The 25,935-nt window shown below is 39.3% G+C and overlaps 1 protein-coding gene across 1 annotated transcript in view; it reads right to left on the bottom strand.

Moving 5' to 3' along the window:
* Positions 1 to 25,935, bottom strand: part of nrg3b (neuregulin 3b) — a 195,983-nt gene that overhangs the window by 12,996 nt on the left and 157,052 nt on the right. The window contains exons 3-6 of the mRNA XM_063483027.1: positions 23,857 to 23,930; positions 16,327 to 16,353; positions 11,506 to 11,608; positions 9,222 to 9,348 (exon numbers count right to left, since the gene is read on the bottom strand). Coding sequence (XP_063339097.1) covers positions 9,222 to 9,348; positions 11,506 to 11,608; positions 16,327 to 16,353; positions 23,857 to 23,930 — 331 coding nt within the window. The remainder of the gene's footprint in view (positions 1 to 9,221; positions 9,349 to 11,505; positions 11,609 to 16,326; positions 16,354 to 23,856; positions 23,931 to 25,935) is intronic.

The following is a 25,935-nucleotide window of genomic DNA, read 5'->3' as shown; positions in this document are numbered from 1 at the left end:
CCCATCACAATTTTGCCTTGTTTCATGCTACTTGTGAACCTTGGATAAACACAGTGCAAAGAGAAAGAGAGAGAGTGACAGAAAAAAACCTCCCCCATCAATATGTTGACTATCACCTACATATTAAGAAGTAAAGCAAACCTATGCATTCAGAGCAGCCATAATCCCCCTTGGATTACGATCAAATCACAGGTCCTGAACTGTGCATAATAGGATATTTGACCATTCTTCAACAAGGACAGTCTTTGAGCTAGCAGCTCAAAACTGCTTGTACGTTTACTGAAAGAGCATGTCTTAACACTTCAGGCCAAGGTGTGAAGATTTTTAATGGACAACAAAGTGCGACTCTACCCCGTATTTAAATGTTAACGAGTTCATTCAGAATTATGCACTGCCATGCTCAAATTTGGATTTAACATTCAGGCTGCACTGTCCTTTCTTTTTAATAATCACTGGGATACCTGTAGAAGTTATCATATCTCCCCTTCAGCTGACACAACACCCCTGCTGAACAAGCGGCTAATAGTCCTGATCCATTTCCTATTCATAATTGTACTCTGCTTGATTATCTGATGGCAGAAGCACAGCTTCAATACTTTATACTTTCACACTTTCTGAGACATACTACATGGGTGCTAATTGAAGCTGTTCCATCAAACCTTTCCCAGATGTTTGAAGTTCATTAAACAATGTCAATCTGATAAAAACTAATGAATCAAAATGAACGATTCTCTAATTATGTCGAGAAAGTCTTTGGCAAACAAAATTAGATGAAAAACGCATTACTTCATAATATTAATAATAATAAAATTATAATAAAACCGACTATGGTTCAAGAGAACGTAGCCTTGAATCACACCGAAGCATTCATTAAAATATTCTGATATGATGAAGTATTTATATAGCATGCTCACTCCTGAGAGGAACTCTTCTTAGAAGACTAGTTAGTTAGAACCACTCAAGCTTCAAGCTGATGCAAATGGAGTTGGTGTCATGTCCTCGTTGCCTGTGTGACCCTATTCCTTCATGTCAGCGCATGTCTGTTGCCGTGCAGCCTGTCTCATGGGTGTATAACCCATCTCTTTCATTTGAGACACATTTTATTACCACAGAGGTGTTGATTCAAATAACAGTGGACACAGAGGGGTGTTTCAGTATGTACTTACAGTTCATTTTCTCTTTTTCGTTTCATTTCCTTTGTAAAATACTTGATATATACAAGTCCCAGCTGTTTACAAGTGTGTATTTGAAGTAGCTGCTCATGTGGAAATGTATACTCTGAATTGCAGATGGAAGAAACATATGCACAGAAATAGCTACAGATGTGCACCCAGTATATATAATGCTGCATGTTCCACTTCAGGTGCCCTATCAAAACATCAAAAAATAATAATCATCTGCATTTCTTAAGGGGTGGTTAAAATGATGGCTATTTACTTGGGCAACCTCCTGTAGTCATGTAAAATATAAACCCTTTAATCTTTTCGGAAAGATGGTCATCGCCTCAGGCATAACAAGTAAAATGGAGGAGAAGGTCGCTGTCAATACAGGTTTGCATGCATGTGCTTAACATATAGTTTTACACTATTCTTACACGTTCACAAGACATTTTATTAGATACATCTTGCTAGTAGTGGTTTGTTTCTTTTGCAAAGCTACCTTAATTCTTCATGGCTTGGATTCGATGAGGAGCTAAAAACATTTCTCTGACATTCTGGTCTATATTGACATGAAAGCATCACACAGTTGCTTCAGATTTGTTCCACCACATCGCAGAAGAGTTCTGGTGGCTGTGGAGGCCATTTGAGTATAGTGAGTACAGTACAGTTTGTAATGAATCAAATTGAAATCACTTTGTACTAAGGGGCCTAAAGCGTGCCAAGAAAATATCTTGGTTTGAAAGAGGAGTAAAAGAGGCCATTTATGTCCACTGTGAGCGACCATCTTTGAACAGAGGCGGTGGCTTACGACAACAACTGTCTGCCATCTATAATCCAGTCCCTTCCCAGACGCCTTAACGCCCAATCACATCCTGGGCCATTTGACCTCAGGAAATCACATGATAGGGTGGGGCTAGGTTTCACAATGAGCTCACCTGAAACCTTGGCTGACTGTGACCTACACCCGTTTTCACACCTTGGCTCGTGTGATTAGGTAGAGGACCATTAGGGGGTCCTTTTGTCCCTCTTGGGGGGGATACTCCCACAGGGTTTAAATCTGGGACTCTCCACCATTTAACCCTAGACCTGAAGAAGCTTCTCGGATGAGAGGTGAAACGTCTTCAAGCAATTTAAAGAAGTCCAGACGCTTTTCTTTCCATGCTCCTTAGACTACGATGACCTGGATGACTGTGCTCGGTTTCTTGACAGGAGTGGCACCTGATGTGGTATTCTGCCACTGTAGCCCATCTGCTTCAAGGTTCAATGTTGTGTGCATTCTGCATACTTTAGTTTTAACGAATGATTGTTTAATGGTGATCAGTTACTGTTGCCTTCCTGCTCAAAGCAGTCTGGCCATTCTCCTCTGCCCTCTGGCATCAACATCAATTTTCACCCAGAGAACCGCAGCTCACTGGAAGTTTTCTCTTTTTCAGACCATTCTCTGTAAACCCTAGAGATGGTTGTTTGGGAAAATCCCAGTAGAGCACCAGATTTTGAAATACTCAACCATGCCACATTTAAAGTAATTGAAACTGCCTTTCGTCCTCATTCGGACACTCAGTTTGATCTTCAGCACGTTGCCTTGACCATGTCCATGCATGTTCTTAACATATGGCTAAATAAGAGTCTAATATAACCCAAATCATTATATTTTCCTAAAGCTAATCTCTCCATAATTTACACCTTGATGTGGATTTTGTAGGTTTTTACACAGCTTTACTGGTGTCGCCACCATTTACATCAAATGCACGCCGTTTCAAGAGTGTGCCTCTTAGGAGTGACGTTATGCTTTGAATACAAGAGTTCAATTTATTCTATAAGGAGTGTGTAGGTGACCAGGTATATATTTTTAAAAAGAGCTGAGGGTTTAATTTGTCTTGCATATGCTTTCATCATGTCAGCATATATGTCTTTAGTGAGCACACCTAGAGGGGAAATGCCTTTCTCTTTAATCCCAGAATTCAAAGAGTTAATAACAACTGAGCGCCACATCAGTTTATTAGAGACTTCAAATGGAAGACAATGACTAAAAAAGGACTTCAGTTTTATCCTCCCCTCTTGCACCTGCCTTGTCAGAGCCAGACATTTTTTTTCTAGCTCGCTGCACTTATCCTCCATCCTACTGCCTTGAACACATGCACAAAAACCCCCATTGTGCTTTGATGCTGGGTTATGCTGCATACACCAAATGTTTTGAGCCTATTTAAGAACACTCTGCTCTGTTCTTCCTTTGAAAGTATTTTCATTTTGTCTGTGTAACTTTAAAGAAAATAGAGATATTGTAGGACTACACCACCCACACCCACATGTCCTCTCCCTAGATGGTTACAAGCTGAGGGAGTGGGTGGAGAGAAGCTGTGGTCCGGGGTCATTGTGCCAAATCTGTGGAAAAACAGGTTTCACTTGTTAATCTTTCGTTGGTCTGTACAGCTCATGCCCCCTCCTGGGTGCTTATAGCCAGTGATCTTTCACATCCCACCTTAAGCTTCCCTCACACTGTTCTATTATAGCTGGTGTTTCCGTGTTGTCTTTGCCTTCCTTCTGGCTTCCTTCCTTTGTCCAGCATTCAATGCATTTCGTGGTTGGATGCAGGGCTTCACTGCCTCACCCGCTGAGCCCTAACACATTCCCGATACCACCATCTGAGTCTCCCCTTTTTTAGGTTGCTGTTGTGCTGGTTATTGTGCTTATATGAAAGCATTTTTTTTTAATATTACTTAAACACAACTACTTAACAGCTTTTTTAACATTTGCATCAAAGGTGGTACAGCGTCTTAGCGATCAACTGCCCAGAGCCATGATTTTCAAATGACACCCTCGAAAAGCTTTCAGATGGTGCCAACTGCAGATCCGTGGGTGGGGTTAGCTTAAGGGGTGTTTGTTTCAGTGGGTGACACCAGACAGTGTTGAATTATTAAAGAGCCTCCATATACAGTGGTGTGAAAAAGTGTTTGCCTTCTTACCGATTTCCTAGTTTTTTGCATATTTGTGACACTTGCATGTTTCAGATCATCAGACTCATTTTAATATTATACAAAGATAACCTGAGGAAATACAAAATGCAGTTTTTAAATGATGATTTCATTCATTAAGGGAGAAAAGGTTTCCAAAACTACCTGGTCCTATTGCGAATTAACTGTGATTAACCACTTTTTTTTGAAAATCTGAATACATTCAGGGATGATCACTGGCAGACCTGCTGAATTAAGAAATCACTTACATAGAACCTGTCTGACAAAGCAAAGCAGCATAAAAGATCTCTAAAAGCAACACATCATGCCACAATCTAAAGAAACACATGAGAAACAAAATCACAGACATCTACCAGTCTGGAAAGCTATTTCTAAGCCTTCGAGCTCCAGTGGACCACAGTGAGAGCCATTACACACAAATGGAGAAAACTTGGAACAGTGGCGAAGCTTTCCAGGAATGACTGGACTACCAAAATTCCTCCAAAAGCACATCGACGACTCATCCAGGAGTAGGGATGGGTACCGGTATCGGTTCTGACATAAACGGTAGTAACCAGACCGAAAAGCAGCGCACATTTCGGTGCTTTATTTCTGTGCTTTTTTTTTTTTCCCTGAGATGTCATACACTTTGGATTCTAGCCAATCATTTTACCTTTGCAAGGATAGTAGGCGGGCACAGGTACGTACGTTCTTTTACAGCACAGCTACAGATTAAAAATGCCCAAGGCGAAGCGGTCAAAAGTCTGGCTGTACTTCACAGCAAAAGATGCAACCTCAGCAGGCTGCAACAAGTGCTTTAAGGTGATACTGTGATACTGTGCAAAGGAGGTAACACCTTGAATCTGACGACGAACCTGGCGACGCATAGCGTTTTTTTAAAAGCCGAGAAATGCACCGAGTTAGCAACATCCCCCAAGAACCTGAAGAATAGAGTCCTGGCCCCTAGCCCTGCCAGTGTAGCAGAAATGATGAGGATGATGATGGCAGCAGCAGCCATTCTTCTCTGCGTGAGTAGCTTAATGTTGTTCGTGTGTAATTTACGTTGAGTAGGCTAACCACGTTATTAAATTAATGCATGTAAGGTGAACTAGCAAACACCGTCGTAGTTACATGCGGCTGTCTTCTTGTTTGATGGCAGATACTCCCTTCACCCTGGCCAAAAAGGCTAAAATGACCAAAGAAAAAGAGGGAAACAGCTAAACATGAGAGGTTTTTGGACAAAGTTTGTATTTTTTCCATTGTTTAAGCACTGCTTCCAGCCAAGAGTGATACCATATATGCCCTATAGCTGCAGAAAAGGCTAACATTGTTATCTTTTTACAAAAAAACAGCTAAACATGTGAGGTTTTTGGACAAAGTTTGTGTTCTCCATTCTTTAAGCACCGGTTCGAGCACCGTTTAAGCACCGGCACCGTTTCAAAAGTACTGGTTTGGCACCGGTATCGGATAAAACCTAAACGATACCCATCCCTATCCAGGAGGTCACAAAAGAAAGTAGAACAACATTAATGAACCGTAGGGTTCACATGTTTCAGTTAAGGCCAGAGTTCAGGACACTGGGCAAAAATGGTATCCATTGAAGAGAACATAAAGTCTTGTCTCAGATTTGCCAAAAAAGATCTTCATTAATGTGGCTGAATTACAACGATTCTGCAAAGATGAGTGGGCCAAAATTCCTCCACAAGTGCTGTAAAAGACTCATTGGCAGTTATCGAAAAGGCTTGATTGCGGTTGTTGCTGCTTAGGGTGGCAAACCAGTTGTTAGGTTTAGGGGCCAATCAATTTTTTCACACAGGGGCATGTAGGTTTGGATTTTTTTACCCTTAATAATAAACAGCTTCATTTAGAAACTGCAGTTTGTGTTTACTTGTGTTATCTTTGACTAATATTTAAATTTCTTTGATGATCTGAAACATTTAAGGGTGAAAAACATACAGAAAATAGGAAATCAGCAAAGAGCAAACTGTCTACAATTCGTCTTTATACAAAAAAGCTTATTGACGAAACCAATAAGCATACCTGGAAGACACATTTTCACATCATGTCGTTTTTAATCATTAAATCGTGTTTTTAATAACCTCGCTACCTTAGTATCCATACATATTAAAATGAGATTTGTGGAAGCTGTAAGTATTTATGTTTGAGCAGTGGAAACTTCAAATCTATAATCCATCTTTTATCAACAATATACAGGAATAAGCGCATTTTAGCACCGATACATGATGGACTACTACTCCATATAACTTCCTGAAATGATAAAAGAAAGACTGCACACTGAACTTCTTTAAAAACAAAAACAAAAAAATCCATCTCATTAAATAAAGAAAGTAGGAACGCATTATGCCAAGCGGTCGCACTCTTTGATGAAACCTTTACAAGTGTGCAGTAGAGTGCAATTACCCCTCTGTGGAGACATTAGCCTTATCAGTGCCATCCACGTCTTCTCTCTGCTTTTTCTAAGAATGTCTGGGTCACTTGTTTCCTCTGCAGTGTCTGCTGCTGCAGGCTGTGGTGGCTTGTAATTAATTCTGAGCCACTTTTTCTTCTACGCTTTGCCATTTTTTTTTCTTAACCAAGAATTAGTTGCCCGCCTGGATGAAATTTTCTTCCTAGAGCTGATGCTATGTGTTTATTAGTTCATAAATGATTACATAATATTAGTCTTCTTCAGTTTTTGAGTTGGTTGAGGGTTATGTGGTTCAAATTTGCAAAATCCAGCTTTTTAAACACATGAACCTGCTGTAATGTACAATTTTGTGCTCATTATGGATTATAACTGTGCTGCTGTGCTTGGATGTTGAATTCAGGATTCATGATCCAGAGTATGGGCACAATTTTACATTCTTCTATTTAAAGAGGTCAGAATTCCAGCAACGTTTACTATGTAGATCAACTTCATTGGCTGGGGACATTTACTATCAAAAGAGCCATTTTTAGGCAAATGTAGAACACCCAAAATCTTATTTATTTAGCCTATTATGTATAATTGAGGTAAATCTTTTTGTGTATTTTGTTGTTGTTGTTAATAGTTATGATAATACAGTACTTTAACTTGGCATTTTGATTATAATAGCACCATGTTTCTGCCATTTGGCAGTGGCACAAAATTTATTTTTTGTGCCCTTTGCTGCTTCAGTTTTATTTAGATCTTTTTTTTTATGTTTATATGATATAGTGAAGAACAATCACAACCACAATTCACAAGTTTCACAAACTTTTTATTGGCAAATAAATAAAAATTGCCAATAAAAGTGCCCAAAACTTGCAGCCATGAATGCAGAACTGCAATAACGAAAATTGTTATTTTTTTACTCACTTTTTTTTAACCACCAGAATGGAATAATTGTGAAGTGAAGGAAGAAATATCTGGCAGAGCAGCTACAACCTGTGTTTTGCAAATTAAATGAATCCTGCTCTGATATATAAAAAAACAGCAGCCAATGAAAGTGAAAGTAAACAGACATTTCATAATATTTTACTTAATTTTAATTTTAGTTTAAGTCCAGCAGCACATCAAACATACCAGTGTACCAGCAAATATGGTGAAAGCCAACAAATGTATCCACTGTTAAATTCTCTATTCCCCTCCACAACTTATTTTTTTCCTCAATTTTTAATCCATAGCCGGTGGGACTCAGGACTAGACATTTAAGTGCATACATTCATGCTAACCATGCACCTAACTTAAGGAATGAACCAGTGTTTTGTCCACTCATAACAGCCAACTTAGCAAATACGCATTTTTAAATTGCCTGTCAAAAAGAACACCTGATTTCTTTGGTTGAATCGACAAAAATGCCAAAGATAACAGTTTGACAGGCACAAAATAGTAGTTTTGCACTAATAATGTGATTCCCAAAGGCCTGTTAGCCAAATACCTGGCATATCTGGGTATGGTGTGCAATGTGTCCTTAAAAAATGTGGAAACTGGACAAGTGGCTGACAAAAGAAGAAGTGGCAGGCCTAAAAATGATCTACAGCAGATAAACAGCATCTAAAGGTCATGTCCTTAAGGAAACACTCCAAAGACCTTATATAGGACCTGAGAGAGGCATCTGGCCCTTCAGTTGTTCCATTTACTGTTCACTGAAATGATCTCGATGCGTGGCTGTCGAGAAGCCATTCTTAAGGAAGAGAAACCAGGAAAAAAAGGTGTATTATGCCAAATTACACAAGAACTGGACAGAAAATCGGTGGCAGAATTTTGCACAGTACTGTATCCTTGTACACCATAAAACAATGTTCATAGTTACTGCTTACTAAGTTAAATATTTTGAGCTTTGTCACTCCTGACATTTTCTACCTTTCCTTGATTTGATTTGCTCCACTTTAAAGTATAATTTAACACACTGTTTCTACTCCTTCAACATCAGCATACAATATGAGTCTGACGTCACGATGTCAGTGCGTGTGGAGAGGGATAATAGGAAAGCAATCAATCAATCAATGTGCGCCCTGTTAGGCTATTGAGAGTATTATGCATGCAGTCGTAGATTGTATTTATTATTATTGCTGTATGTGGTTGTTTCTGGAAAGCACTGGTTTTCGAGGAATGTCTAACTAACTCAAAATTTAAAGTTTAAAAAACAGAAGACCTCTAGGAGCAGCTGGCTTCAAACCAATCACTTTAAAATGTTATTTGTGGTATTACTAAAATGAATATGCACAAGCACAATCACATTTAGCTATCAATAAAGTTTTTCCATTTACTATATAAGTCTTGCTGGAGTTCTTTAGAATTCAGGATCCTTGACACCAAAACAAATTATAATTTCTACTCTGCAGTTTGTCACAGGAATCTGTCACAGTGAACATGGCAGGCAGATTTTTCCTCTGTAATGTGTGATGCATTTATTTTAAGCTATAATTCCCCACTGCCTCTCAGCCTATGTCAGATACGAGTGTGAACAAAAGACTCGAGCCAGTAGAGAGATTATTAAGACGTATTGTAGATCATAAATCATCCTGTCAGGAACTCAAAAGACTATAATGTGTATATGAAGTACTGTATATATAAAGAAGAAGATGGTGACAATGATGATTAGGGTGTGACTGGAAATGAATAAATACATCATTGATAAAGACGCACCTTTTGGAGCTGAAGGCTGTATTGAAGTCTGGGGGTAGATTTGGACATGAGGCCGGAGGCATTGACGGTACAGTCTCTGAGGCTGCGGCTGTCGGAGAAATGAGCCTGGAGTTTCTCCCTGTGTCTCCTGTGGAGGAAAGCATGTGCCGGTGAAAAAGGGAGAACAAATGTAAGTCTACAACAAAACTAAAGAAATAATCCAGAACAATGGATAGACTGATGACAATACAGCGTGCAATTAGGAAAACAAAGGGATCTCTATGAGGCAGAAAAAAACCCTCCCTACAATAGCTGCATTTGCTCTGCTGAGGATTCATTCATTTTTTTCCTAGTCATTACACAGTTTAATAACGGTTTCTTTTTAGGTCATATTTTTCACACGCATCTAATGGCAACGTTATTACATTTATTGACTTGTTACCATTTATTTCTGAGACTCACTTACAGATCACACATAGTCGACAAGATAGGCCCTGTCAACGAATTTCACATCTACTCACTGAAGACACAAACACACATATGTGGGAAATGTGACGATGAACTAATATATACATTTTTTGTTATGCAGCGATAAAACATCCTTTGACAGTTTGAGGTTTTTAAAACGGTGAAATTTAACATTTCTGGAACACATCATAACAGAAAGTGACATTCAACGTTCAACTGTGATTACTTTTCCGAGGTGAAACTTAAGGTGGTAAAAGTGCGCCACAAAAATAGCTTTAAAATGAACAAAAAATGCATACAAATAAAATTTAAAACTACATGAATTTAATCAAGGAAAGTTAAAGTTAAAGAGATAAATACAAAGGTTTTCTTGATTTACTATGAAAGCCAAAGTTTGGATTCTCTCATCTTTGTGGGGAACTAGAGGGAGAATTTCACATGCAGTGATATCCATACATACAGCAAGAAGCCTTAATTTATAGCAGTGGGAACAGCTATAACCTAAGGAATTGAAGTAAAGTCAAGTTTGCTGACCTGAGCAGACATTCCACTTTTCTTAAACTACTTAATTTTAGTTGTTCTGCCACATTTTTACCTACTCTGTCTTTTCCCTTTACCATACACACAAAAAATGAAACAGCAAAACGTGACAAAGAAAAAAGTCAAATTCTTCTGCTATGATAAATTTAAAAAAAAAAGGAAAAAAGATGATACCGTTCTTTCATTTTGGATTAAAATTTGATTGGATTAAAAATTAATTGCTGCTTAAGACTTTTGGATTAAATGTTAATTCACCATTAAATGTTCATTTTTAAATTCTAGAATGCAAAATTCTGTCTGCAGCTGAGACTCATTAAGTGTTTCCTGCATAAAGGATGATGGCGAGAAGTGAAAAGAACTTTTTAAAAATGTGGAAAGCAACAAATCATTGCATTGGTTTATAGGGTTAACAAACTATAATCCAACTACCTAATGGCTTGGAGGGATTAAAACGTGCTGCAGGAACCCACTCTAATAAATAATAATAATGAAGTTATACCACCTAAAAGCAACCTTTCTGAAAACTTTACTAATCTTTTCTGAGAAGTACTGATACAAACAAAATTTCACATTTTTCTTGAGAGGAAAAACAACCACAGAGTTTGAAAAGCTATTTATCCGCGGTAGCCTGGCGTACAGCTATTTTTTTTGAAGGAAAGAGACTCATTATCACAGGATTTGGGATTTTGGATAATTTTCAGTACATTAATTCTATCTGTGAGCCAGGACTATCTGTTCATGTTGACCAATATGTGCTGCACTGCTCAGAGCACTACACTACTCAAAAATAAAACCACCTTTTTTGTTTTTGTTTAGCAAGCTTAATTTAGTCAGCACAGCATTCATTCACTCCTACTGAATGAATATACATACACACACTCTTCCAGTTCTTTCCCTCTGCATTCTTTTTCCTTCTTCTTTGGTGCCATGCATAATTGACTTTGGTGGTCTGCTTCTGAGCCACCAGGAAACCCTCTTATCTTGTCACACACATGTACACGTGCACTTAGGGTCTACTGTACTTGAACTTGGTCTGTCTCTTGCCATATCTGAGTATTTTGTTTTGTGTGAAGCATTTTGTGACACACCTGCTTGCTAAAACCACTTTCAAATAAATCTTACATGAGTATCTGTCCCAAATGCATCCTACACTATTTAGATTTGTTGCCTTGCTAAAACATCCTCTAGCTGACTCACACTTAGAATTTCATTGGGCTCCATGCCATGATAGTAAAGTGCTCTTTCTGCACAGCCGGGGGCATACGCTACTAATGTGGTTCTCGCTGGCATCACTCACTTGTTGTGGCGGTAGAGAGCCATACATGCCACTCCAAGAAGACAGATCCCCGAGGCAATGCTGAAGATGGACAGCACCTGCCTCTGGTAGGTGTCACCACTCTCTGTGGAGGAGAGAATACAGTTCAGTCCAATGAATTTCTGCTGTGACATAAACGATATGGACTATGGTTGCGATTGAGCTGAGAGGAAGAGATGGATCATGATGAATTAACATACCAAATACACATAAACGGTGGAATGACATACACTCGAAACCGCGCACAGACATCCGCCCACAATCTGCATTTGCATAAAGCGACCAATGCTGCTGTCAGTAAATGTCACTGTTTGAGCATGGGATAGGGACATGGCAGACACAGGCAGGGCTCAGTGACGTGCTAACTGAAGTGTGATAATCATTTCGTTCAGACAAACCCAGCAGGGAACACCGATGGACTGTCTGCACAGCAGGAGCAGCACTTGGTGTGTACGTGCATGCAAGGGTTGTATATGTGTCAGCATTCAGAGACTGATGGCGACAGGGAATTAGCAGCAAATGAATGCTCCCGGAGCTTCTTGTCAGACCCCTGCACGTCAGCGGCAGAGGCTTAAGGTCACAAGCAGCTGGGACAAGTTGTAGTTGATCCCAGCAAATATCTGTCTCACTGAGCAACTGGATTGTGGTGCTGAAATACTTAGCACGGTGCACGGTGTGGAGTTCAAAGGCACGCACCCACTGGCTTAACAGAAACTCTCATGACGATACTATCTCATGATCAAAATGAGCACAATCCATAACCAGCAACTCATATCACTAATCCACAAACGTCGCTGAGAGTTTGAGACACTTCTCTGATCCACCAGCATCCATGACCTTACGGGCAACTTCCTGTGGCATTACTCGATCACTCAAAAACAACAAATCCCCCTGTGTCTGATTTTACTACCTTGACAACTGCAGGGGAAAGTGCAGAGAACATCACCGCAACCTGCTCATGACCTTTAAGGGCTTGTCTGTGGCTTTTGATGTTGTCAACAGAGAACTGTCCTGGGAGGTCTTCTTCATCCGTGCTTGTCGGTCCAGGTTTATCAACTTCCCTCAACTCTTGTTTTTGAGGGCAGATACTGCTGGAGAGCGTTTTTTGTTCGAAGCTAACGTTTGAGTGCAACCATGCGTTCTGTTTTGCACCGTTTTTTTTTTTCTCGCCCCACCGCTTTCTTCCTCTGCATTACATCAGTGCTGCATCAACACAATTTTTGATAGTATGATGTAACTGAGTTCAAACAGGAGAGAAACCTTTTTAAAATTAGAGTGCTTCTGGCAACAGATAAAGATAAAATCTGAACATATCCTGGAGTGACAGTATGTGAATATATATATATAAACATTGGAGGTCCAAACTACCCACTCAGCTCCCATAGAAGGGAAGCAGGATGAATTAAATATAGAAGTGATCCATAGAAATGCTGCAGGAGTGGCCTGCTGTGGCACATGATTGCTTATTTAATACGGTCAACCAATAAATAGTGGGGGTTAGCTTGGTTAGGCTGGATCACATTTTTTACTGTTAAAACAATAAATGTTCTGAAATGAGAAATTATTGAGTTGGAAAAAAATAGTCAATCAACAATATACTGTGTAATGACGCAAATATAACTATGTATATATATAAAAACCAATATAAGCTACTGAATTACTGAATTGTGTAGTCTGGTCCTATCGTATAATTTTAAAGGGATTTTTTTTAAAAAAAAAAATGTGTTTATTTATTGCTGTGCAGGTAGAAGAGGAGAAATGTCCTGCAGCTGCTCAGCAAAAGTTGGCTTTTTTCTTTGTTTATAAGTAATGTGCCACTTGGAAATCCATGTCCCTGTAAAGCCTCCGGCCTTTACCATCAGTGAAATGACCTCTGCATGGTTGCATATCTGAAAGATATTGAAAACATTTTTTCCTGCTCCTGCATTATCAGTGCTCATGTGGAGCACCACCTGAGACAGGCCTCTGCCTCTTTTTTTTTCTTATGTTTTTTTTGAGGGATGAAACAGGCTTTTCCATAATGTGAACATAAAAACAGCTGTCTACAAAGCTCTGCTGAATGGCTGCAAGGAAAACCGACATGCAGTCTGTATATAAAACCATTACAGGCCTTTCATGCCAGATGCCTACAAGGCATTCTTGAAATTAGATGCAACAGCACGTTATAAAAGAACCCCACCAAAGTGAAGAGTCTTAGCTATATTGGCTAAGCCGCGTTATTTTGACTCAAAGACAAGACAATCCCATATGGCCGCTATGCCAGCGATGCACTCTACACTTGACAAGAATAACGTGCTATAATGAAGTTCATGCTAAAGAATCCATGAGAAAATGGGGTATTCAGCCTGCAAAACATCAGAGTCAACTATTCTGAGTCACAAAGAGCTTCAGTTGCTGGGCTAAAAAAAAAAAAATGCAAGAAAATCAAAAGACAAGATTACTTTTAGAGCGCTCAATTCTACTTCAAACGGAGCTTTGCTATAGTCTGACAGGCTGTCTCAGACTGTCACATATCAGACTTATATAACAAGCTATCAAACAATTCATTGATAAAGCAAAGACGAACTCATAATGGAACACAATGAATAAGAAACCCTACCAAAAAAAAAAAAAATCCTATCTGCACCTCTGTCTGTCATCTGTCCGGCTATCAATCGATCAGTCCTGCTCTCATTTTCTCTAATGCATCCGCCCACCTCCAGTAGCATTCTGAACTAATTTAGTCCCCCAGATTAAAGTTACTGAAGTGAGGAATGCTGTTTGCAGGGCATACATCCTCTCCCTCCCTCTATTTCCTGGAGCAAGTGTGTGATGTGACAGCAGTGTATGAAGCCATGTTAATGGAAAACTTCATAGCATGCAGTGTTAGTTTTTATGTATGCACAAAAGCAAGGCAGAAAGTGGAAAAAAAGATGGGAAAAGAGAAAATGAAAAACAGTGTTGCAGATAGAGTGTATGTGTGTGTAGTCTTGGGTGGTGAGACTGTCTCTTCCCTCCCTTGTTTTTTTTTCTTTTAGTTTGTTGACAGTCTGTAGGAAAGTAGAGAAGTACCTAAAGTAACTCCAATGAAAATCCAAAGAATTAAAAAAAATCTATATGCACTGCTTCTCATTTCAGTATTTGACCTTCTGTGGATTTTATATTATACTTTAGATCCTATTGTTAAACTTGACTAAACATCTATACCAGAAAAAGGCTCAGCCTCCTAATTGAACTTGGTTTGGTTTTAGGTTATTTAATATAAAGAAAGAATAATGTACTCATGAATACACATTGATTAGTCTGTAATTATGTTCTCTAACAAAATAATACATTCACATAAACTTTGGATTAACCCGTTAAATATACACTGGGTTGAGATGGCCAGGAAAAACAGCAGTGCTTACTGAAAGAAAAGTTCAGGATATCTTTAACAACTCAGCTCACTATCACTGTCATTGGACAGAAGTGACCTACACTGACTCATCGAACCATATCGAACCATATCTGTAAGTAGATGTGGATGCTCGGTCTATTGATAGCTGAGGTTAACAGCATACTGACAACCTACACTCACTGCAGATGAACGGCAGCCAGACGTTTTGAAGTGACTCAGCGGTAAAAATGTAAAATACCACAAAATATTTAATTGTCACATATCTATTTTTATTTGTGGTTTATTCAAGTGTTATTATTCAAATATGTTAAAACATGCCGACCACAGCAGTTATCGAGTGCAGTCTAAATTTGACATTTTTAATCTGTCTTGGCTAACTAAAATGTGTTTGGCCTAAAGGGGCCACCGTAGTTAGGGTTATGGCCAGGTGCTTGAATTGGAAGAGGTAAAAAAAAAACTGAATTCAAATGACTGCAATCTGTAATCTACTGACATCTAGTTGTGAGATTTTACACACTGTACCTTTAAGAGTACTGACGGAGACTTGTTTGAACATGGTCCACACTATCTGAAGAATAGAAACTAAATTGCTTCTACTTTTAAAATGAGGGTAAGTTCAAATTTAACTTTCTACAGAATGACTACTAAATTTTAGTAATCATTAACTTCACAATGTAAGGGCCTTTTGTCTTTGTAACTACTTAACAGCTTGTCAGTAACACACTGTTCTGTTTCTGTAGGTGCTGTTGTGTGTCCGAAAACTATCCGTCCACTGCATATGAATCAGTTCAGTCATGCAAACAAAATATTTTGTTCATTATAAGCATCGCAAAATTCAGAAAGCTGTAAGCTTAATTACAAGACTTTTCCGTTGTTGGGCTTCTTGTTTTACTATCTGCTTAAGACTTAGTGAATTATACATAGAGCTGCGTCTTATATTCAAACACAACAAGTATAGGAAACCAAATTTATGATGTAAATCTGCAAATCAAAACTGCAGATTCAAATTGGAATATTTTTGTCAAAATAGAACTTGGTGATATTATTTACTTCTCGAACATTTCGACTAACTTCGTGCTGTACCATGATTACACTGGAAACCGGGATCATTTTGGACATCACTACCGAGATATGAAATTTTCACATAGTACATAGTAGGCAAGTAGATTCGGCTTTATACAGTACATGAATCGCTTTCTTTGCTCCATACTCATTACATCACTCCTCTCTAACGGTACTGTTCTTCATGCAGACAGAATACACCTAATTCACCACCACGGTGTTTCCATGGCGACTAGCCCACATTAATTTTCCAAGGTGAGCGGCCTTGTTGTGCTGGTTGTGTGTGTTTTGTATGCAGTATTTCACAGACGTGAGGCACACGGAAAGATTGAGCACTCGGCACAGTCAATGAAAAGTTGTCTTACCCATGAACTCGATCCCAAGTTCATCCGCTGTTCCATTCAAGGCGGGATAGCATGAGAAATGAGGGCGGGGAAAAGAGAGAGAGACAGAGCATAAAATAATTACAACATGATGTGCCTCAGTTTTTTTTTCCTCAGAATTCACCTTAGGGGTGAGACACTTGGTGCAACTACACTGTAGAGTTGGCTTTGCTGGCTTTTTCTAACATGGCTTCCTCTTTTGCACCAGGTAATGAGCCAGCCAGCCAGCCTCGGATGCTTGGAATGCTTTTCCGTGATACTCTGAATTCACACAGCCTGCAGTGGCTTTGATTGAAGCAAGAAAACAACGCAGATGTGGGGGCTGAGAGGATTAGAGGAAGGATCATGAAAATAAAGTTGGAAATGACATATCATGTGGCTTTATGTCATTGATGTTGCTTTGCACAGGCCTTTTATATTGATTTGAGCCTGAGGCATTGCAGTAATTGTCCTCTTCTGTCTCCAAGCATAGCTTTTCACTATTCACAATCTGGTTGCTTTAGGATGCGTCACTCTAACACACACACACACGCTCAAATGCATGTGTACCCACACAATATGGTATAAGCTTGCACGTATTTTTGGTCTTTTTCTGCACAGGCACACACTTTGACATTCACCCTCTCTTTCACTCTCCTCCTAAGACACACAGTCTTTCTTCATGCAGTTATGTCTTTTCCCACAATCCCAGCGCTGGGGAAAACAGATAAAAAGGAGCACTCGTGTTCTTTCCATCCTGGCAGTGCCCCCTTTTCATGTCACTGTAATGTAATCTTATTTAAATTAAAATGAAACCCTCTCTAGTAATTGCTTTTCTGACAGAGGTGGTCTGAGTTTTAAATAGAAGATGGCTTGCCAAGCCCTGACAGATTATGTGTTGGAACCTCTAAAAAAAATGTCTATAAAATAGGGGGAAAAAAGCATTTTGATTGTGCCACGGGAAAAATTCTGTCATTGCCATGGCTTTTATTTAAGGAAAAATAAAAACACAGCGTGACAGGAGTGAGATCCAAGCATTTAGGTGAATGGATTAAAATAAACTGTGCTGCCTTATTAAGAGGTGGAATGTAAACGATTAAAAAACAGGACCTTAACACCTCCCTAAATTGCATAAAGGGAACGCTTCGGAGGGCATTTGGACTTGAAAATGGTAAGATAAGCGCTTAAGTCAAATTATGCTATTTGCTCCAAGATTGCTTGACAGGTTCTTAATGAGCCTAAGGGATTTTCATGATCACAGAGATAACAAGAAAAAACAGCCTGGAAAAGCAGGTCTGAGATTCCCAAATTAATCAATGAACAAATGAGTTTATGTTTGTATTTAGACAGGCTGCAGGTGTCATTGTGTTGTTGTTGAGCAGAATGCAGGGTCTGCATTTTCCTCCTGCAGCCTCGAGGATTATTTTACATGCCAACATTCATTATACGCTCCTTCTGAATCATAGTCAGTCTCATAGCAACCTTGCAAACCAATGATTAAACAGTTAAGAGCCAATCACTTCTGACTGGGGGACTTCATGCTTTTTTGCCACGAACAGTTTGGAGATATAACTGTATGATCAAGATATGGCTACCACTTTTCTTACTTTTTTTTACACTTTTCTGACTCGAACTCCTTACAAACAACCCCCCCCCCCCAAAAAAATGAATGCAGCATCTTCCTGACGTTGCTTGATCTGTATTATACATTCAAGCCTTTTCCTGTGATTGCCCATGGCAACAGCCAACCCTTCTCCACTCTAAATCGCCCTGACTGTCATAGCCTGTGCAGATGATGTCATTACAACTCTGATACACATCCCTTCCTCTGGCATTGCCTTGTCTGGAGACATTCACCAATCATAATATGTGCAGGCTCCCAATCCTTTGCACTGGCAACTCGAAGCACCCGGGGGAATCATTCACGGCGTCTTATGGGAGCCTTGAGCAAGCTTGGAGAATACCTGTGCATCATGTCAGATGCTTTTGGCCCGATTAAGAGGCAGGAATCTGGCTGGTGGGAGAGACAATGGCAGGAGTGAATCAAATCCTTAATCCCCTCCCTCACTTGGGTGAGAAGGGAACTGCAGAGTCAATATGTGCATGTGTGTGTGTGTGTGTCTGTGTCTGTTATTGAATTCGATATCCTGTGTAGCTACTTACTCCAGGCATAATATCTACAGAAGATCAATAGTTCAAATTAGAGGATTGCCTCCTTCCTCTTTGTGAGTAAGCTGGGTAAAAACCAAAAAGGCCCATCTTTCCTCCGCCTCCTCTTCAGTCTTCTACCGAAATATCCCCTCTGCAGCCTCAGAGGTGCAACTTGCCCAACTGAACACCATTAGTGGGATGCTCTAAACTTTTTCATGGTTAAAAAAGAAACTCAATCCACATCCTCAAGCAGTTATAAACTAAATTGCTGCCTTCCTACTCCGCCATGGCTCCACTTAAAGACTCCACCACTTCCCCTGTGCACCAATATGTTAAACTCCAGCATTTTCTCGTCACCTTATTTCCAAAGCTGAGTCCACTGCAGTACGGCTGGAGTGTGTTACAGGGAGGACTTAATTCTTTTAGTCCATGTGGTTCTGTCATGTGCAGGACGGACTCAATTATAGAAAACAAAATTAAATATTGTGATTATTTTGATCAATAGCGAGATTACTTACTACTTATTCATCGTTAAATACATTTACCTTTTGTTTTTTTTTTTACACATTATTTTTCCTTTATCAATGTATATAATTTAAGTAAAAAACTACTTTTAAAAAAGTCCCTCTTAACTGTAGTCCCCATCATGGGAGTTTTGTGGGTGCAAACAGTGGCAACAAGAGGTCCATGAGGCAATTTTCTTATGTGACCTGACAGACCTGCACAAAAGCCACAAGCAGACAGCGAGCGAGGGCTGAGTGACACAAGTGTATTCCGACTATTACTTTGTCTCAATAGGTCTCGTTGACCCAAGACTCCTTTTTCCACCATGTTGCCTCGAACTGAATTAAACAATGAGCAGGTCTGGACTTTCAGGGAGGGGCCACAACACTGTTGTGATAACGACTGACGCATAATAATCGCTTTATCTCAATTACCTTGTTTTCATAATCATTGGAGCCAAAAATCATAATTGAAATTACAATTTGATTAAACCCTAACCCGCCTTCGCCTGCGATTCTCTATCTACTTCTGTGAGGACGTGTGAATGAGTGAGTGACTTAGCGGCACTGTGGTCCAAACTGCTCTTTTGAGTATTTTACCAGTCGATACGAAGAAAAAGGATAAGGGGCAAGAAATGATTTGTGACTGTAAGGTGCTCAGATATTGATCCAAAATGAAAGCTCAAAGCAGAAAAGCGTGGCATGGCACGGCAAAAAAACTACAAAAAAAAAAAAAAAATTGCTTATTTGTACACACGCTGAATTTCATCAGCGCTTAAGATTTAGCTGTTGTTGGTATATGCATGTATGTTTGTGCTGTATGTTATTACGTGATTTAGATTTTGGAGGCAGGATAATCCTCCAAACCCTTGGTAATCTGGGTAAATTTTAGATGAGTATGTATCAACACAGATCAAAACTAGGCTCCATTCCCCCCCGACTCTCAAATCTTCCTGTGTTATTGGTCACGGTCACTGGAAGCTGTTTTCTGTGGTTAACTGTTGTGGCCATTGAGAGGTGATGCAAGACAAATTCGCGATAAAGCTGTCAGTTTCTTTTTTTCCTTTTCTTTTTCTTGTGAAGGTCAGGGGTGTACTCGGTGCACCGTCTTAGCCTACTACTGAAGATTTCTTCAGTAGCTTGTTTGTACAAAGCATTTTATTGATTCTTTATTCCAGCACAAGAGAAGCATTCTGATTAAAAACGCTAAGCAATTTTTTGATTTTCCATACTCCCTGATATATAAATCTCTTCCAGCACTCCTCTGATCATTTCTATTTGTAGACTGGAAGCCTCTGAACAGTGCATTCAGTGTGAGAAGGAAAAAAATAAAAAGGCTTTTGGCCCATTGTCCACATCTAATAAACATTGACGCGAGCTTGCTAATGGCTAATACATTTGTCTAAAGGGTTCACAAGATGAATGGGGGTGGACTGACCACCAGAAAGATCAGTAATTTTCCTGGTAGGTTAGTCTTTTGCTGATTAGTCCTTTATCTTGAACCTGCCATTAGCCTATTTTCACTCACTGGCCACTTTTTTAGGTATATCTGTTCAACTGCTTGTCAACACAAATATCTAATCAGCCAATCAGGTGGCAGCAACTCATATAGGCATGTAGACATGGTCAAGATGACCTACTGAAGTTCAATCAGAACATCAGAATGGGGAAGAAAGGTGAGTTAAGCGACTTTGAATGCTGACAACATGGTTGTTGTGCCAAACTTTTTTGAGTATTTCAGAAACTGCTGATATATTGGGATATTACCACACAACCATCTTTAGAGTTTACAGAGAATGGTCTGATAAAGAGAAACTTTCCACTGAGCGGCAACTTTTCTGGGTAAAAATGTCTCATTGATGCCAGAGGTCAGAGGAGAATGGCTGGACTGCTTCAAACTCAGACAACATTAAGTCAAATAACCACTCATTGTGACTAGGGTATGCTGAAGTAGATCTCTGAACACAAAACACATTGACCCTTGAAACAAATGGGCTAAAACAGCAGAAGACCGCACCGTAGCGCTCCTACTCCTCTTGTCATGTAAAAACAGGAAACAGAGGTTATAATTTGCGCAGGCTCACTAAAATTAGATGATAAAGGACTGGAAAAACCTTGTCTGGTCTGATGAGTCTTGAAGTTGGCTGCAACATTTGGACGAGAAAGTCGGAATTTGGCATAAACAACATAAAAGCTTCACGCTTGGATTAATCCTGCCTTGTATCAACAGCTCTGGCTGCTGTTGGTGTAATGGCAAGGGGGAATATTTTCTTGACATACTTTGGGTCCCTCAGTATGATATGAGCCTCTTTTAAATGCTGCTGACAATGTTTATCTCTTTGTGACCACAGTCTTCTGATGGCTCTTTGCAGCAGAATGTCACAAACCTCAAATCATCTCAAACTGGTCTCTTGAACACGAAAAGAGACATGACATGAGTTCAGTGTACTCACATTGCCTCCACAGTTACCAGATCTCAGTCTAACTTTGGGATGTGATAGAACAGGAGATTCACATCATGACTGAACAGCCTACAAATCTGCAGCAACTCTGTGACGCTATCATGTCAATATGGAGCAAAATCTCAGAGGAATGCTTCCAACACCTTGTTGAATCAATGCCACCATAGCATGCTATACCTAATAAAGTGGCCAGTGAGTGTAGCTTACAAATCTTCAATAGGTCAACAGCTGGTGCAATCAAGCACAGCACAGACCTGAAAAAAACTACCAAAAATTTTAGTACTTACTATGAAAGCAGTCGTGCAGCCAAACATGGAGGAGCATGTGGCTCGTGGTTCAGATATAGGAGAAACAAAATTTCAAAAGGAGAGGTCGTGCCAAACCCTGCAACGTGAGGTAATGGATTTATTTAAGTGATGGGGTGCAGGTGATGACAGTTGCAAGAGGCAATTTTCTCTTAAACTGCTCATCAGTCTTTTCCGCATTACAGCCTAGCATGTAATGCTAGGATACTTAGCTGACAATGTAAACAAACAGGTGAACGTGGCTCTGAACAAGAATGGTGATCAATCAGATCCATCGGCGGGGCCCTGTTCATGTCTGTTGTCTGTTTATGAAGTAACAACATCATTTATATGATCAGATTGGACAAAAGTACCTTTTGCATTGCAAGAAATCAAACATTTCTATCAATGCAAGGCAATTTATCACAAATGTAATGAATGCACATATCAGAGGTAAGTCAAATTAGATATGAATTAATTTACAACCTTTAAGCGATAAATATTTCCAAACTGTATTTTTGACAAAACTGTTGATAAATATTTTGCTGATTTCATAAAAATCCAAATGTGGTCATTTGTGTGAGCTTAATTTTGTGTTATCAGATTGGGGCAGTTCTCTAGGTTGCTTATTGTTGCCGGTTGACTCCTGACTGAATGACACAGTGAAACTGTTACAGTAAGAGCAGCAACTCCACAGCAACAGCTTAACAGCTCAGGGATTGCTTCTACGACCTGGGAGATCCTTGCTCTGAAGTGTTGTGCTTCCCTCATGCTAATTAAACTGATTTATAGGTCTACCTATAGCCACTGTAAAAGATGCTCGCCCCTGAAATGCAAGTTTTTGTCTTCTGAACGATACAGTGTAAAAACTTCACCGTTTTGTTTCATATTTTGCCTTCTGAGGCATATTGTCTTATATATTTCAATAAATCTACAAGTACCACGGCTGTGTTGTAATTCACTGGTTTGTTTGAGAGTCCGTTTTTATCCAAAGCACAGTAGAATTCGGCTTATTTTAAATAGCATCATAAAAATCTCTTGAGCTGGACACGCTGGAAAATTAATGTCTGCCTATAGAACATAAAACAAATCCCAGTGTGAAAACTGTGTGCCATGCGAGAGCATAAAACAAGCTTTGTGACACTGGCTTGTGACTCCATTAATGGACTCTCAGCGGGCCTGATGGAATCAAACAGACGGCAATAGGAGTTAAGTTTTCTCTTTGACTCTTGGTGCGGAGGAGACGAGTCACTCCATAAAACAGTGTGAATTTGTAAAGCTGCACTCTCACGGGAAAGGCTCTGGGCCTCCAGTTTTTCTTCTTTGTACCTGTGACTTTTGCTTTATTTTATTTTTTTTAAGTACACCACACAGCTGTCATCGCTTTAGGGGAACAGTTTTTCACGAACACCAGAAAAGTGAATACTTCCCTTCCTTTAGGCTAAATGAAAGCATGATTATAAAACATGCAGGGGATTTTTCATGCATCTATATGAGGGACATTCATGTAGGCCAATGAAAATAAATCTATCGGGATACACATTTTACCCGGTAACTAAATAATATCTTTGACTGCAGTAATAACTGCTTGCATTAATATTTAAATGAAAACCCCCACGTTTGACACAATATCCAATGTGTGATCACCTCTGTAGATATAGTAGGAGATATTAAAGTAAATGAAAAAAAAATCTTTTCTTTATTGAATGAATTCAGTGCCATAATACCCTTGCTTTTTTATTTTCAATGCAGACGTAGCAGATAAACTTTAGCATGAATCTTAACCTTTTACCCCGCTAAGCTGAACATTTTTCTTTGACCACCTTTGTCAACTTAAGGAGCGCCTGGAGGTTCTCTGCATTTGTATGCTCCAAAATGACTGAACCATATTGGAAATGTTAGTTTTTTCAATATGAAGTCCCACACGATACTTTTATCACATACTATTACTGTACAAGACCAACAGACTTAAACAGATAACAGTTAATCTAAGGCTAATTTGTCTTACTGATAAATATAGTACAGTAAGAGATTTGCTCAAGGGCATGTAGCGTGCACTTGTTATGAATTTGTTTTTATGTTTCAGATCAATACACCAAGACGGAAAAATAAAGGGTAGAACAGGGAGCGTACTTGGATCTGACAAGATAGCATCTGTCTTGGGAACAAACTGGTCACAGCGTAGTCCATGGTAGCCCTCTTTACACCTGTCAGAGAGAGAGGGAAAAAAAGAGACACAGAGCAAGGTTTGAGATTAGAGGCAAGACAAACAGAGCAAAAAGTACCAGCATGAACTATCAGCTGAAGGGACTTTTAGATAAAGAAAGTTGAAAACAGGAAGAGCCTAGACAGATGAATGAATGGATTGCTAAAAAAAGAAAAAAAGAAAAGTGGAGTGGAGTGGAGTGCTCGCTAAGGACCGCGGTGGTCGAGGGAGATACACAGCAACTGTGGAGAGGGGTGGAGTGAGGACAGAGAAAGAGAGGGGAAGATAGTTGGGCAGGCCCAAGAAGTGCCTGCAGTCTCACTGATAGCACATGACTGGCAGGAATGCCACGTCCCAGAGGAAGAAAATGGGGTACTGGGAGTGGATAGTACTTGGCGTGGATGCAGCAATGCAAGATTTTCAAGGGAAGGGAAGCTGCCATAGTTTGAACAATCATATAAACAAAGTCCTGGCACGGTCCAAATATTTACCTTCATCATATGAAATAAATATGCCTCTACTGCTGATTCCTGCAGATCCTTGAGCAACTGTTATATACCTACTAAAATTATGACAGTTGATGACTGATTGGGGATATTTAGCAATACAAATATCAATTTTACTTTATTGGCCAAATCGGACCTGTAAGAATGTACAAATGAATGAATGAAAACATACATATAGTTTCATAATTTAAAAAAAAGCGTGACAAACCATATTCATCAAGTTTCTCAAAACAACTCATAGTTATGAGGAACCAAGTTTGGCACAATCCTCAATAGGTTTTGTCTCCAAGAGACTTAAACACTTTTATTTCTGTCTTCAATAGTGGCCACAATGCGGGGACATTCAGTAGGCTGATCCATCCCTCTGCTCTTTCAAAGATTAGGCGAGACAATTGGAGGATTTGCTTTGATGTGCCGTTTCGACATAAACTTGTACATGAGCGAGTGACATGTCAGAGTTGTCTATACTTTCGCCATTCCATCATTCGGTGCTTTATTGTTGGGAGACGATGGGGGATTAACACTGCCACAATATCCATCAATATCTGTCCACCATGTTTCCAGCAGTGCCAAAGAACCCCCCCGTCCACCACCCACCACCCCAATGCAGTTTAATGCATTGGATGAGTGACAAGCAGAAGTGGACGGTTCAGTCTCTCTTAGCTTGGCTCGAAATAAATTAATAAATAAATAAAAAGAAAAAGTGAACCATATTTTTGAAGAAAAAAAAAGAGTAAGCAGCAATGGAAATGGGAAAGTCAGAAAAATTGTTATAAGGTTGTCACAATACTCTGTTTTTAGGTCTCTGGTGGATGTTTATGCTCCATAACTCAGCTCAATAGGTGCAGTTTACCATCTTTATGTAAATGCTTCTACATGGTAATGTTTATTTTGTAGCCAAATTATTGAATCTGCACCGATTTGGTGAGTCTGCAGAAATGTACTACTACCATTAAGGTTGGAATGACAGACAAGGCCAGTGAAATTTCTGCATAATTTTAGGACACAGAAAATAAGAAGCAGTGTTTTGCAAAACATTTAAATTTTATATGTATTTTGAAACTAGGACAAAAAAAGTATATCAAATGCCGAAAACATTCATTTGAATTTCTAAAAGCTGTGTCTGAGGCATGTTTACGTGTCTTTCTAATGCAAAATATTTCCCTATTCTTGCTTGATGTAGAATTTCAGCTTTTCAATACTTCAGGGCTTTCTTTGTCATATTTCTTATTTCAGTGAAAGCGGTGTTTTCAACAGGTGGCAGGTCTGCACCTGGATTCTACTAAAGTACAGAGCCATTTGTCATGGTTCTGGGATTTTGAAATCTAAGCTTTAGTTTGTTGGGACTAGGTTATTGTTAAATTCTCTCTTTGATTATAGTTGTCTAATTTTGCTGTTCTTATAGCTGTTTTTTTTTCTTTTCACTTCTGTCAGTCTAATATGGTTTAATAATAATAATAATACTAATATTGTGTATGTGTTAGTCCCCGTAGGGAAATT

This window comes from Pelmatolapia mariae, linkage group LG8 (genome assembly GCF_036321145.2).
Source record: "Pelmatolapia mariae isolate MD_Pm_ZW linkage group LG8, Pm_UMD_F_2, whole genome shotgun sequence".
Taxonomy (NCBI): Eukaryota; Metazoa; Chordata; class Actinopteri; order Cichliformes; family Cichlidae; genus Pelmatolapia; species Pelmatolapia mariae.
The sequence above is the reverse complement of the archived record's forward strand: the minus strand, read 5'-3'. Positions and strand labels throughout refer to the sequence as shown.